This window comes from Monomorium pharaonis, chromosome 3 (genome assembly GCF_013373865.1).
Source record: "Monomorium pharaonis isolate MP-MQ-018 chromosome 3, ASM1337386v2, whole genome shotgun sequence".
In the NCBI taxonomy this organism is placed as follows: domain Eukaryota; kingdom Metazoa; phylum Arthropoda; class Insecta; order Hymenoptera; family Formicidae; genus Monomorium; species Monomorium pharaonis.
Genome location: NC_050469.1, coordinates 3,809,765 through 3,825,221, shown reverse-complemented (window position 1 = coordinate 3,825,221; position 15,457 = coordinate 3,809,765). Strand labels below are relative to the sequence as shown.

General features: G+C 26.1%; 1 protein-coding gene across 1 annotated transcript; it reads right to left on the bottom strand.

Annotated features, from left to right (window-relative positions):
* Window positions 1–5,905: 5,905 nt before the first annotated feature.
* Window positions 5,906–15,227, bottom strand: LOC105839506 (fatty acyl-CoA reductase 1). The gene is made up of 9 exons (XM_012685859.3): window positions 14,475–15,227; window positions 12,381–12,629; window positions 11,362–11,507; window positions 11,182–11,291; window positions 10,405–10,597; window positions 10,032–10,274; window positions 9,467–9,643; window positions 8,466–8,552; window positions 5,906–6,584 (listed from the first exon to the last, which is right to left on the bottom strand). Exons 1-9 carry the CDS (start codon window positions 14,679–14,681, stop codon window positions 6,482–6,484), a joined length of 1,515 nt encoding a protein of 504 aa, XP_012541313.1. The 5' UTR covers window positions 14,682–15,227; the 3' UTR covers window positions 5,906–6,481.
* Window positions 15,228–15,457: the final 230 nt, after the last annotated feature.

Genomic DNA, 15,457 nt, shown 5'->3' with positions numbered 1-15,457 from the left:
CATGCATGTTGTGCGAGACACACGGGCGATAAAAGTATCTTTTCGTTACGAGTAAATGAGGTCACCGGGCAAAATGCTCGTGCGCATGAATCGCTGAAGATTCTTGAGTGTTTCAAGTCAGATAAAGTTCCCGTTTTACGCGATTTGGATCTGCAATCCTCAGTCACTTCCTAGTCAAATGCAATTTTCGCGTCATTATATATTAAGCGAAACGTATGTACTTCAATAAGATTGGATTTCTAAATTAAATGTTGTAAAAGAGAGAGAGAGAAAAAGAGAGAGATTGGAAAATATCTTTCTATAATTAAACACGAAATCATAAAAATAAATGGCTGCACGTGTATAAAGCGTATCTTATAAATTGTAAGTTTACCATTGTTTTGAAGGTTTTATTCACTCCTATCAAATTTCATTGGTACTCTTTTTCTGCAAGTCTGTTATCGCTGCTTGCTATGTTCACTCCATGAACAGCTGTCACGACAGAGATTATGTACTTTTACAAATTAAATATTAAAAATATTATAACAGCATAAGTAATTTTATTTGGTATTAAAAATTCCCATATAAATTTGATTATATAACTTTTGACAGATATAAAGAAAGTATTACTAATGTTAATGCATATTTTAAATTTGAATTTGTACACACACATACACACATTATATGTACAACTGTACATATATGTATATAATATATGTTAATTTTTTATTATATAGACACGTATGAGAAAAGATATGGTTTAATAAATAATTTATAACATGCATGTGTGTACGTGGAATAATTATTTTCTAAGACGTTTATATAGATTTTCTCTTTCTCCTTTTTTTCTCTCTTTTAGAAATATAGTAATTTTATTACGAATTACCCTTTTTCTGTCCTGTTTTGTTTTTTAAAGTTAAGTAATCATTAAATCATCAATTATTTTTATCGCTCCTTTACAATTATCAAATTGAGATGTAAGTAAACTTTGATTAGAAGGCAAGATAATCAAGATAATCAAAAACAGTAATATTTATAATATTCTATTACATAAGAAAGCATTAAAATATATAAGTAAATAAGTTATAAATTGTGTGTATGTTAATAAAATAAATTTTATTTTGAAAATTTTAATATTTTATTTTTTATAATAGATATTTTAATTTGTAATTTATAAATTACACACTATATAAATGTATCTATATGTATAACAAGCTAAAAATAAACTTAGTTGGACCAAAAAAAATTAACTGAGCTGTAGAAATCAATAAGAATAGATATGCATGTTATTAAAACTTACTTCAATATTTAAATTGGAAATACAGCAATTACTACACACACACACACACACACACACACACACACACACACACACACACACACACACACACACACACACACACACACACACACACACACACACACACACACATGCGCGCGCATGTACCTATGCACACACACACGCACATACACACAATATATTATTACTAAAAAAATTTAACCGTACGTATATATTATATTTGTTATTAATAATGCTATTAATATTATAACCTTTTTTAAATATGTTGTATTCGCCATTTTGAATGTTTTTGAATTTTATGAGTTTGATGTCAGATTCGCAAATAGTGATAAATCCAATAAATTTTTTTAGACATATCAACCTTTATATATAATATCCTTCATCTTCCGGAGGCGTTAAAGGGTTAAAAATAGATTTATTCGAACTAGATTATTTTATTTTGCATGTCACGAACTGTACTCATCACGTGCAAGATTTATAGTAAATATAAATGACTAGAACGGCAAGATTTGCGCGAATCATTTGTTTTAAAATATCACTTTGCGCAACAATTTTATTCTTGCAAGGGAAAGATGCATCGCATCTCGTATGACGTCAATATGTACCACTTACTCGGAATCGGGAGATCGTGCAGCCTAGACTCTAGATGTACTTGTGGAATAATCAGTGAAATACGCGCAACCATGTCCCGCACGTATGTTACGATACCTGCAATTACCATATAATTTCATTGCAAAACATTTATCACTCACCTGTTCTTGTGACGTTGGTAGATTCAGCCTCAATCCAATCCGATGGCAGGTTTACGTCACAAACTTCATTTTTAATAGATATTTAAAAGTTACGTAATCCGTTGACAAACTTATTACGTTACGAACTAACTCTATTATTAATGAATAATTAAATAAAGCTTAATGCAAATAATATAATTGTTATTTAAAAAATTTTACGAAAATTAAAACTTATAAAATTCTCGTAAAGGTTTGGCAACAACATTTCTTTCAATCTGTTGCATTAAAATTTTATGTGAAACTTTTTACACATATTTACTTTTTGTTTCATGTTTTTAATATATTTATTTTATTAATTAATAAATGTTTAAAATATAATACTGTAACGCAAAAGAAGATCTAAATTTAAAATATTTGATTCGGAAATTTTGTCAAAATAAATCGGTTTAAATTTAATCTTAAAATTAAAAAAATTTTAAAAGATAAAGATGACAAATTGTTAAAAAATTAAAAGAAATATTTAAAAAGTCTTTTATATATTTTTCTTTTTCCATATTATATTTGAGATAAAAGTTTTGATCAAATATTTTATTTTTTGTGCAATTTTATAGTGTAGTAAAGTAAAAATAACTTAATAAAAAAATATTTTTATTATGGTAAATCAGAATAGTGATTTTAGGATAGTTAAAAATTTTTTGAATAATTGTTTCATCAGTAAAGCTTCTTGAAGTGAATCTTTTTAAGTTATTCTACAACGATTGCGTAATGCCAATTCTATTTTTGTTTCCAAACTTTACAAGTGCGCAGAAAACACATGACATAGCTTTTTGTCTACGTGTTCTTATATTGTAAAATAAAATCACATTTTACTCTAATATTGTGGTGTACATATACGTTGCATACGTTTTTGATAAAGCATCTTATTTATTCTGAATTAATAAAATAAGTACAATGTTTAATGCAATAAAAATAAAAACAATAAACAGCAATTATAATGAATGCAGAATTTATATTATTATTAATTAGTTATATATGTTTGTAATATAGAATATTTGATTTATTCGTGCGCTTAATTAATATTCTGATAAGTATCCTATGTATAAATATATTTTTTAAAATCAATATATTCATAATGTTAGAAACGGTTCTTATTAAAACTTTTGTGTTGAATTTGTAATAAAGAGTATTAATTTAACATAATGTAATTTTTATTTAAATATTTTGTGTCAAGGCTGTACATGCCACATTTAGAATATCACCAAAAAATTACTTTTACAGATTTTCTATTATTATGTGTGAATAGTGTTGTAAAATTTGAACACAATACTAGTATTAAATTTAATTAAAAGTTATTTAAATTGTTGTTTATTTTTTATTTTTATATAAAATTACGTTTTGTATTATTTATTTGCAAATTTAATGAGAAAGTAACATTACAAATTAAATTAAATTTTGTACATATGTCAATCCTTTACCAAAAAATAGATTTATAAAGATTAAATAATAATTTCAAAGAATAATTATTTCCAATAATTTTTGAAACCACAAAATTAAAAGTACAAGTCATTTAATTATAATAATTTTTTATAAATTTTTATATAGACGTTTAGAAAATTAGACGTCTGCACTCTAAGGGTTGATAAAATTTTAATAAATATTTGTGCAAAAGTTTATTTGGATCCATTTATTTGTTTAAAAATTATTTATCTAAGTTTAGTTACCTAAACTAAAATTAGTTACCTAAAGCTGTAACGCTTCTATTATTTTTCGTATTGATGTAATTAGGAGTCCTGGTACTTTATCTTTATTAAATATTAGTTTTAAATAGAATTTGTTTATAACTTTGTAAAATTATGTAATCATTGAGGAAATTGATAGAGATTTAGAAGAACAAAAATTATATTATCTAAAATATGATAATAAATTTATCTATTTATTTTTAATATCTTTTTAATACCTTTTTTATACCGGTTTTTGGATATTGTCACGATACTACTATTTAGTATTGGTACGGTAACAATTTTCTACACTGTAGCGGTATTGATTTTCTGTACTGCTTTGATATTGATTTTTGGTACTATTACAATTCTATTTTTTAACACGGGGCTTTTTCTATCATCCCAGTATTATGCCACTATTAAATCCGTGCTGGCATCTGATACTGTGTCATGTTGATATCATATACGATAAATCGTACCTTTTGCCAGTAGAAAATTCCTACTTGGATATATATCACTGGTTTATCTTTTTAAATTTGTTGATATACTCTCTAAACTTATCAACACAATACTTCATAAGAAATACTAATGTTTTTATTTGTATTTATCTTATAATTTTCAAGAAACGTAAATATATCTATAATAAATGATCAATTAAGTTCAAAATTTGATTATGGAAGTATATCTAATTTTGTGAAGTTAGTCAAAGTTTAAACAAAGTCGCGTTAACAGTTTTTGGCACATAGTCGTATAGAAATCTTATATATGGATATGACGGATATGTACTACATACATACCTCGCCTTCTTACCTCGCCAAGAAATGAATATCGACGGTTTTCACTAGTATTATTAGTTCTTCATGACGGAGTGAATTTAGGTGGCGTTTTTTTCTGAATCTGCCGTCGAGAATCATAAAACAACTTTCGTAATTCTCGACGATGATTTACCAAGATCTGTAGATGAACGACAGGAGAGGAAGAAAGGTCTTCGCATTCATTGTTACACATTGGGTCCAAAATGACCGGGGCCAATACGATGTATCAATTCCACCTTTCCCACATTCCACTTTTACTACTACTCACTCACTCTTCTCGTACAACAAACACTACACATACATTTTATAGTCCCAAAATGACGCTTATGCGAAGACCTTCCTTTCCCTTCTGTCGTTCATCTACAGACTTTAGTGATTTACAAAACCACGTAGTGGTAGAGATTACTCACTCAATGGATAATTACGAATGTAATACGACCGCAAATTAGAATTGTTTCGAGAGAGTAAACAAAATAATGCTTTTGCATATAAAATTATAGCCGAAAAACTCAAAGTATGCAGTATATATTGATGGAGAACCTGAATTATGCAAAGTTATACAAAGTATACTTTGTATACGTTGTTATACAAAGACAGATTTTTTATATTAAATTAAATGTGTACACACTTTGTCGCATAAATTAGATCTCAATTTTTTTATTCAGAAATTAATATTTAATTTTATCAATATCTTGTACTAAAAATAAAAAAACAAATTAAGATTGAACTATGAGTTACTATATGCAATATATTTTGTAAATAAGGAAGAAATCAAATTATAGCATACATTTTAATATTATTCTTTATTAGCAAAATTAATTTTATTTTTTTTATGAGTTTGGATAACAAAATTAAATTTAAAAACTATATATTATCTTTTTATATGAGCTTTCTCACACATTTAAAAATTGAACTAATATTTTCAATTAATTTTATACAAATATTTAATTTTAAAATATTATTGAAACCATCATACGATTAATTTTATTATTTTATTGTATGTATTTTATCTCTGTCTTTAGAAAAATATCTTATTTTTGACATGCTTTCTCTCTCTCTTTCTCTTTCGCTCTCTCTCTCTTTTTTATATCTTATTATTTTTGCAAAATTTAAAATTTTATGCTTTTTATAGCCACAATATATTATTTTTTAGATATTATTTTTTGTTAATATTGTGACGTGGACGACTCATAATTAGATTCTAAATTATTAGATTACTAAATTGCGGATTAATTCTCAATATATTTTATCAATCTTAGAGGGGTTATTACGTTTTTTAAAAAATTAAACATAATTATAATATAATAACAAATATATTAAACAAACAGATATTAAATAAATAAATTTTTACACATTAAAAAGTAATATATGTTGTAGTTTATATACTACATGATTAAAATGTTATCATAACATAATTATTAAACATATTTATACTTAAGCATAATGTTGAATTTTCCTATGAATATTATTCATTACATTTTTAATTTATTTTATAGATGTAAGTAATCTTTACATCTACTAATCTTTACATACTTTAAATTAACAAAAAACATTACTGACTTGATATCTTATGTTTTATTATCTCATGATATCAATAAAATGTGCATATATATTTTTGCTTTTAAAGAAATAATAATTATTAATTGATAAAATTAAAATGCTAAAAAATATTATATTATATGGTACTCTATAAAAAATATAATAATTATTTAATCATAAATAATCTAGAACAAGTGCTTGATCAACATTGGAAACCATATATAATATTTAAACTTTTATAAAATACTTACTATTTTGGAAATTCTACTTTTTGTAGAATATTTTTTAATTAATAGCATGGTTTTGACAATATTATATTAAAATAATGAATTAGATTTAAACCTTTTATATATATATATATAGCACATTTTACAGAATAATTGTATTTTTTATCAGATATTAAAAAATGTTTATAATATAAGAAAATATGTTCTTATAATAAAGGATGCATAGTACCATCACAACGAATAGTGTCTTAACAATAGTATCAGCAAGTTCCATTCTGAAACAATAAAGTAATATTTAAGTAACAATGATGTTATTTTAGTTATCTCTTTCTCCCTCTCTCCCTTTTTCTTTCTTTCTCAAAATAATGTTTAAAGTACTTAATAAAATACTGAAGTAATTAGGCAGTCTATATATTGAAATGTAAAGCATAAAATCTTTGTAAAGTAGAAATAACTGTTATATAACTATGTCTGATTCATTTTGAACGATTTAGTTGCCAGGCATTTCCACGAGGAATATTGACATGAATTCTTTGAACTTTGGAAATCCGAAAGAGCGGAAAGGTCAAAGATAAGCGCTTCCCGAAGAGATTGATTACGGTGATTGCGCTAATTATGATTAGATGACGTAGATCCTCGTATTTTACAAGGAAAATTAAAAGAATATTTAATAATGTTTGAGTCAGCATCGTGCTAATAGATAGGTGATGCCAAGATAGTGATAAAAAGTATCTTGTATTATGGTTCGTGTTGTCATGTCAGCGTTTTATTTTCTGAAAGTTATTTCTATGATATAACAATTCTTTACTCCGACATTTCTTTATTCGCGAGAAACTTAAGACAGTGACCTTGCCTCTTTTATACGCAGTTAATAAACCTTGATATTTTTGTTATTTATTCAGATTATAAATATGGAAAACAAACGCTAATTCCGCAGTTGATGAATTACATCTAATATGCAAATATTGGATTACATAAGTACAATGCAATTAATACAAATTCGGTAAATTTTATTTAGAGTCTTAGTAATGCGAACGTGCAAATGCATAATTCTTATAGTTTTCTATGAATAAAACATGTGCGATGAGGAAAATTGCAATTGTATGGAGAATTTGTCTCACGTTAAGCTATATTAATGATTGATTTACATGTAATAATTAATAAAAATAGTGTGTGTTTTATTACATTTTATATAATGCAGTTAAAATATAGGATGTTTTAAGTAAGCACGAAAAAATTGAAGGAGACATTTTGTGGATTACTTTAAGATAAAAAAGTCATAAATATGTCATAAACATATATCCAAAATTGCTTCATTTTTAATTTAATATGATTATCTACATTCTGGTAGATATAAAATTTATCTATATTATCTAGAAAATGGTTCTTATAATAATACCACAAGCGCGCATACAAAATTTAAATAAAATATTTTTAAATGTTTTCCAGATTTTTGAATTTTAATATTGTTTTTCAACTATGACACGCCATATTTTAGAAAAAAAAGCAGTACATGTTTATAAAAACATTTCTTCCTAAAATAAATCAAGAAATGTCCCTCTTAATTTTTTTTACTTACTTAAGAATTAATTTGTATTTCAAACTTGATTTTCAGATTTTTGTAGCGAATGACAACACTAAAAAATAGAATATTAGCTTTTAGAAGAAAGATAAATAATGCAAAATAGATAAACAAGCTTTTAAATGTAGTTCAGCTGATGATGCAATACGAATTAGCTTTTCTTGTTCCCTTTCCCTGTACGCTCTAAGTTCCAGTTGACAACAATACGATCGATCAAACAGCGCTACGTTACTTCGCGACGTAACGTTGCGTTGTCTTTAACTTTTTATCTGCTTATTAATATTTTCTATTCGAATTATCATTGCTAATAAACAGTATTGCTGTTATCTCAACTTTATGATTGTTTTTTCGCCTCGTGTACAATGTGTTTAAAGTTATGATTCTTAGATAACGTGGCGTGAGTTTAGTGTGACTTAAACTTGAAAATACATGACTAATCTTTTATATTGTTGACTTTTAATCATTTGTAATTATTTAGTGCCTTAACATTTACGACAATAAAATCGTCTTGAGAATAAAGAATCTGCAATTTCGTAATAAGACACTATTATCTATTTCACAAGATGCATCTCACCTTTTGGAATGTCGTTTGGCTGCTTCTAGTGCTGGTTGATCTATCTTTTCATTTAAAAGGTAACACTTTGACCCAATTACTCCACTTCTGCAAATGTATAATAAAATCAATATAGATAGATAAAATTGTATTAAAAGAAAATCGCTAATACTGGTATAAACCTAAAGTCATACTCTCTTATTTCTTAAAGAACTTCTTAAAGAAACTTATAAATATTGTACTATATTAATACTGATAAAACATAATCTACTTAAATAATAAAAGAAATAAAAAATTATAGTCTTCTAACTTTTTAACATTTATGACTTTATTTTACATAAAATCTAATGAAAACGAATTTAAACTAATTTAACCTTTATACACACGAAGAAAATTTTATATTGAAAATCATTACAATAAGCAGTAAATATAAAACAAGAAAAATATTATACAAATATTTATTATTTGTATAGTTTTTCATCATATAATACTTACATTATTATTGTTTAAAATTTCTTCTTATAATCCATAGCACTGTACATAATGATTTTTAATTAATTTTTGATAAAATTTTTTCCGTGTATAATCATGTTACATAATTTGCACAACATAAAATACTTATATAATCGACAAAGGCATATTTTAAATCAAAGTCTTGTTTAAAAAAAAAAACCTTTGTAAAAATCTTATTTCCATTAACTTGTAAATGTTTTATACAAATAACTCATGTTAAAAGAAGAAAGAAAATGAAACATACTATGTTATCAGTTTTGGGCCCAATTTTTCGGACGTTCATTTTGATTATGTTGCAAAAACATTTATTATGCTTATAATATTACAAAATATAAAATAATGCTATAAAAACTGCTATATAACATTTGATAGAAGACACTTCTAGTTTATATTTATGTTTTCAAAGTTTTATTTTTAGCTTTTAACTTTTTGAGTAACTATTAAGTCCCTTGATGATTTTAGATTATAACGTATATATATATTCGTACAATTAGTTAAGTGATACTCACTTAAAGTAATCATAAACATCGATAATTTTGTATGGATATTCGAACTCCTTTTTATTATCGGCACTTAGATTATCCAGAATACTTAAAAGTTTTTCATTATAAAATGTCCATTCATTTAGCAAGAAGTACGATAACGCGCTGTTGGTCACATAAATTTTTCTTTGCAAATTGAGCAATCTAATGATAATAAACACATTTATTAAATATGTAAATAATATCTAGAAGAAAAATTTACGACAGATTTTATTTTACGTATGTTAAAATAAAATAAAAGATTAAGATGTAATTCACGAATAATTAGCACTCAAAAAGTATTTCAATCCTCAAATATTTATTGTTTTTGTTGCAAAATGTTTAGTTCAACACATGTTTATTATTACCAAAATTAAAATATCAACATAAATAATTAATTTTATTAAAAATTTTGTTACGAGTTATACTGTTATAGTTAATGCCATTTTTATGACATGTACATTAAGAAACAAATAAAATAATTGCGGAACATTTTGTACAATTTAATCTATTTTTTAAATAATAAGTTTAAAAAATAAAAAAGAAATCTTACATTGGACGTACACCGAACAGCTTCATAATTGCATCTAAAAATAATGCCGGAAAAATATGCAATAACATCACCAATGTATAATAAATCGAATAACTTTTTGTTATTGTGGTTGAAGGCTTCCAAATTATGTTTTCAAATGGAAAATTCTTTGTTATGTTAAAACCTAAACGAACGATATTGCCTACGTCTATTGCTTTTATTTTATTTGATGAGCAATTATAGACATCAATCATTTTGTCCTCACTGAAGAATAAAACGCACTATAAATCTTTATGAAAATTGAATGTAAAAAGTATTTATATTTCTACGTTTTCTGATTTAAAAAAAATCATATGGAAATGATATTATTATATTACTAATATGTTAAGCGTACGTTCTGATACCACGTTTCCATGCTGCAATTAAAAGTGCTTTGACAGCTGCGTCAACTGGCATAAAATCTGCCACAATATTTTTGTCAGCTAACACGACACGTAATATTCCTTTGGCCCCGCCAATCAACATGCCAACAGGTCCATTAAAATTATCAATCCAGCCCTCTACAGGTTCTTGCGAACTCGATATTACTAGAAAAAATTCACTCAATAATTTAATGTTTCTTCAACAGAGAAGAAGGTATTATGGGCTTTGTATGTATCTCCTTCCTCACTTTGTAATATCTCCTTTCATTATTAGGATAGTGAGATTAGAATTCTAGTAATTACTTATGGAATCATTTGTTAAGTAATCAGCTATTATGCAGTAACTAATATGTTAATACACAATAGCTTACATTTGTTACTAGACATTTTTATTTCTAGGTAATTTAAAACACATTTTTTCAAAAATTACAACGTTTTAACAAATATGCAATAAAAAATAAAGATTTACGCTTTTAAACGTTTTGAATCTTATTTTTAATTTACGCCACAGAACTTTGCAAAAAAGTTTGTTAAAAAATGCGTTAAATTTTGCAATTTTTATACAAACTCTACAAGATTTTATTATTTGAATTAAAAATCGCACAAATATGATTTAGAACATTTGAAAGAATATTTTTACTTAAATTTTGACCTTTTATTTTTGTACTTGTTGAACATTATACAATTTATTTTCATCGTTATTTAATTAATAATTATTTAATTAATAAAAATACATATTATCTACGCACCTATTGAAGGCCTAAAGATTATGCAAGACAGTGATTTGGAATAATCACTTATTACTTGCTCGGCTAATCTTTTGCTAAAGATATAGGTATTTGGCATCGTTTCTAAACATCTAAATAAACAAATGTATTTTAAAATGTGATGACATGACACATGCCATGTATGTCATTCAAATAACTTACTTTGCCGTTAATGTTTTTAAAGAATAATCGTCAATGGTCTCAGCAATTTTAATCATTTTCTGCCAATCATATTCCATGGGATATAGAATTTCCTGTACTATAGGTTTGTCAATTTGTGTGTATGTTGACGATACGTGCAAAAGAACCTTAAATTATTTGTGCAAATTAGATATTATTTATTACGAGAATTTACTTTGATACATACTTGATAGACACGTTTTAATTAGCATGCTTAACATTGACTGTTTTTATAATGTTTTACAACAGAGGAGAGCAAGGAGGATAAAGTAATATAATTTTATACGTTAAAAATAAATATACACAGTTCAAACATTGAATTTAATTACGTCATTTGAAACCATATTTAAGCCCTTCAAGTTAGATTAAAATAAAAAAATTAATATTCGACATATTTCTCAAAATAACATAAAGAATATATTAGTATAAAAATTTTGGCTACCTGCAATACTGATATATGACTGATTTATGACAACTCAATAAACACTAATAATCAGTAATCATTTATAACATCTAAATAGTATGTAAGAAAGTAATTTGGACAGTTATGTCCAGTATCCAATACAAAGTATACAAGATCAAATTCTATAACTCCACATTTACTTCATAATCTTCTTTTCTTCTCTATTAAATATTAAATTAAAATTAATTTCTTTATAAAAACATTTTGTGTGATTTATAGTTTTGTCAATTAAGTTTGACAATATACAAATTTTATTTATATTATTTATCTGTTTATTCTATTATTCTGTTTATTCTATATGAAAAAATGTTCTACATAATTCTTTAACATAATAAAAAATGTAATGTCTTTAACGATTAAATTAAACTTGAAAAGTACACTTTAATATTATATATATATATATTTTTTTTTTAACCTGTAATTAAGCATAAATTGTTGTAAAATGTAAGATATGCTATATATGTAATAGAATAAATTATTTAAATTAAATTAAATTATAATTATAATTACACAATTATAATTATTCTTTTTGACTTACTACTAAATTCTTCATATTTTGAGCTAAAATGCAAATATTTCTCGTTGATCTAGTGTTATTGAAAATTGCTTCTTTGAGTCCTTCGTCAAATCTGACACTAGCTGCAATGTGGAATATAATAGATACCCTTTCAATTAACATTCTTTGTTCGGAGGGTATCAACCCTAAGTTTTCAGCAGCTACATTTCCAGTTATAGGAATAATTTTATCAAAACAAGATGGTTGCTTGCTTCGGAGTACATCAAAGAGCTGAATTAATATCAATAATTATTTTAAAATCTATAATATTGCTATTCTAACTTTATTTAATTTTAAGTAAATTCTAAAGCATTACTTTAAGAAAAATGTAAAGGTCTAAAAATTGATGTGGGAATATTAATACATATAAAAATGTATAAAAAATAAAAAAGACTTTGTTTGGAGAAATTGGATTCTGATATCAAAAAAGAGTTAGAAAATAATAATTTTATACTTTTTTAAACAGATTTATTTTTTGTATTTACTGTTAAAATTATTATATTACATTTTATATAAATTATTAATATGTACAATGACGTGGATTAAGGGAATGCTGGAGTGACGGTCAAACTTGATAGGGATCGATAATGTAGAATCATTAATGCACATTATTACGCGTTATATGTATTTTTTTCGTTTTTAGCATCTACATAAAATCTACATAAAATCTACATAAAAAAACAGACCTGTTTCCAGTATTCCTTTAATTTGCTTGTCTTTTTGTTAAAGTAAAATTTTCACTATTATATCTATATCTTGTTAAAATATTATATGTATACTACAATATGTATACTATAATTAAATTATACAAAATTATTATTAATAATACATTTGTTTTAAAATATTATTTTAATATTAATTATATTTTGCAGAATTTAGGACCGGTTATTTCAATTTCTTGGTAAACTTAATATCTATCAAATATATATTTGTCTTTACTTATTAAACAAATAAAGATAGACACATGCTTACCTAAGAATATATTAGGTGTACAACTTTGCTTCCGCTGTTTTCCAATACATGGCTGTAGCGGTAAGTGGTGGTCGAAATAAATAGATCGTAGACATCATACAATAAGCTTAGGCATTTGTAAACATAACGCCATCGAAATATTAGTCGATTTGTGTCTGCATCATAAAGTTATTCTTGATTGAAAATGTCAGCTTACGAGCCAAATTCTCGTCATTTGGGGGAGGTTTTAATTTTTTGCTTCAATATGAAGAAATCTGCGGCTGAGGCTCATCGAATGCTCTCAAGTATACGTATGGTGAGGCCGCTATTAGTAAAAGAACGTGTGCCAAGAGTGGTTTCAACGCTTCAAGAACGGTGATTTTGACATCGAAGACCGGCCACGGTCGCTTGGTAGGACCAGGCGTAGTGTATTATGAGCTACTAAAACCGACTGAAATAATCACAGGCAATCGGTATCGAAAGCAATTGATGCGTTTGAGCCGAGCACTGAAAGACAAACGACCGCAATACAACAATAGACACGATAAATTGATTGTGCAGTATGATAATGCTCGACCCCATGTCGCAAAGCCGTCAAAATATACTTGAAAACGTTGAAATGGAAAGCCCTACCTTACCCGCCGTATTCTCCGGGCATTGCTCTTTCTGACTATCACTTGTTTCGATCAATGACACACGGCCTGTTTGACCAGCACTTCCATTCTTATGAAGAAGTGAAAAATTGGATCGATTCGTGGATCGTCTCAAAAGATGACCAATTTTTTCAACGCGGGATTCGTATGCTGCCAGAAAGATGGGAGAGAGTAGTGGCTAGCGATGGACAATATTTTGAATCATAAATGTATAACCAGTTTTTTACAATAAAACCTCGAATTTCGAAAGAAAAAAACGGCGGAAGCAAAGTTGTACATCTAATAATATTTTAACTTTTCAAAATATTTCTAATTATAAGTAAACAAATTATGTATATGATTGAAATTTTTCTTTTAACTAAAATTTCAAACATTTTTATAATTATAGTATAAACTAGTAAGTAATAAGTATTCCTTATCAATAATAATTTATTATTACGCAAATATATAAGCACTTTTATTTTGATCTTACCTTGTTACTTAACGTTTTCTTAAGTCTATCGTTGATGTTTAATCCTTTTTTTGGTCGTATTAGCACAAATATTTCTGCCACATCAGGACATGATCGCAGCAGCTTTTCAATGAGTGCTTTTCCTATGAAACCAGTGCCTCCGGTTATTAATATAGAGCGGCTGGCATAAAAAGCCGGAATATACACATCTTCAGTATTTCTTTCCATGTGTTTGTGTATGTGTGTTTAAATAAATTTAATAAATTAAAATTAATACACTATAAAATATTAATATGTATAACAAGATACAAATATAATTCAAAAGTGTAAAACCAATAAATTTAAATAGATTTTAGTTTTTATCCAAAAGTATAAAACGTAAAAGTCACAGTATTTCGTCTTCAACACAGGCGAGAACATGAATAACTAGACCCTAAACTTGAACATCGATTAAACAGGAAATGGCATAAAAAGTATCTATAATAATGATATTGAAGGTTCAAGGAGCAAGTTTTTCCATATTCATATGTATTAATTTACACATATGACTTCCCTAATAAAACAATTACGTGACATATATCCATTTAGAATTCACATAATTTACATGAATGATGCAGGTTTTTCTATCAATTCTTTACGTGTATGCAACGTTCTTTTTTTATTGCATCGAATTCTTTTATCTTCAAAATATCTACATAGATTTTCTGTGGAAATATCTGTCAAAAAATATTTATAGGGAATTTTTGACAATCGAATTATGATTATGATCCGTTCCATTTAACGCTCACAGTAACAACGAAATTATTGCATCCTTGTGCTTATTAAATAACAATAAATAACGTTATGAACATTAACTGGAACACAACCTAAAATATATGGAAGCATCCCAGATACGCACAGTGAAAAAAGGGAAACCACCAATCAGATTGCTGAATTAGTTAAGGTTAAGATAAATTTATAGAATTTGATTGGTGGTGTTCGTTTTACACATACTGCACGCATCT

Coding starts and splice junctions, on each gene's coding strand:
- LOC105839506 (XM_012685859.3), bottom strand. CDS start 14,681: ATGGAAAGAAATACTGAAGATGTGTATATTCCGGCTTTTTATGCCAGC. Junction 12,630..14,474: donor AGAAAACGTTAAGTAACAAG/GTAAGATCAAAA, acceptor ATATTAATTCAG/CTCTTTGATGTACTCCGAAG. Junction 11,508..12,380: donor AAAATATGAAGAATTTAGTA/GTAAGTCAAAAA, acceptor AAATAATTTAAG/GTTCTTTTGCACGTATCGTC.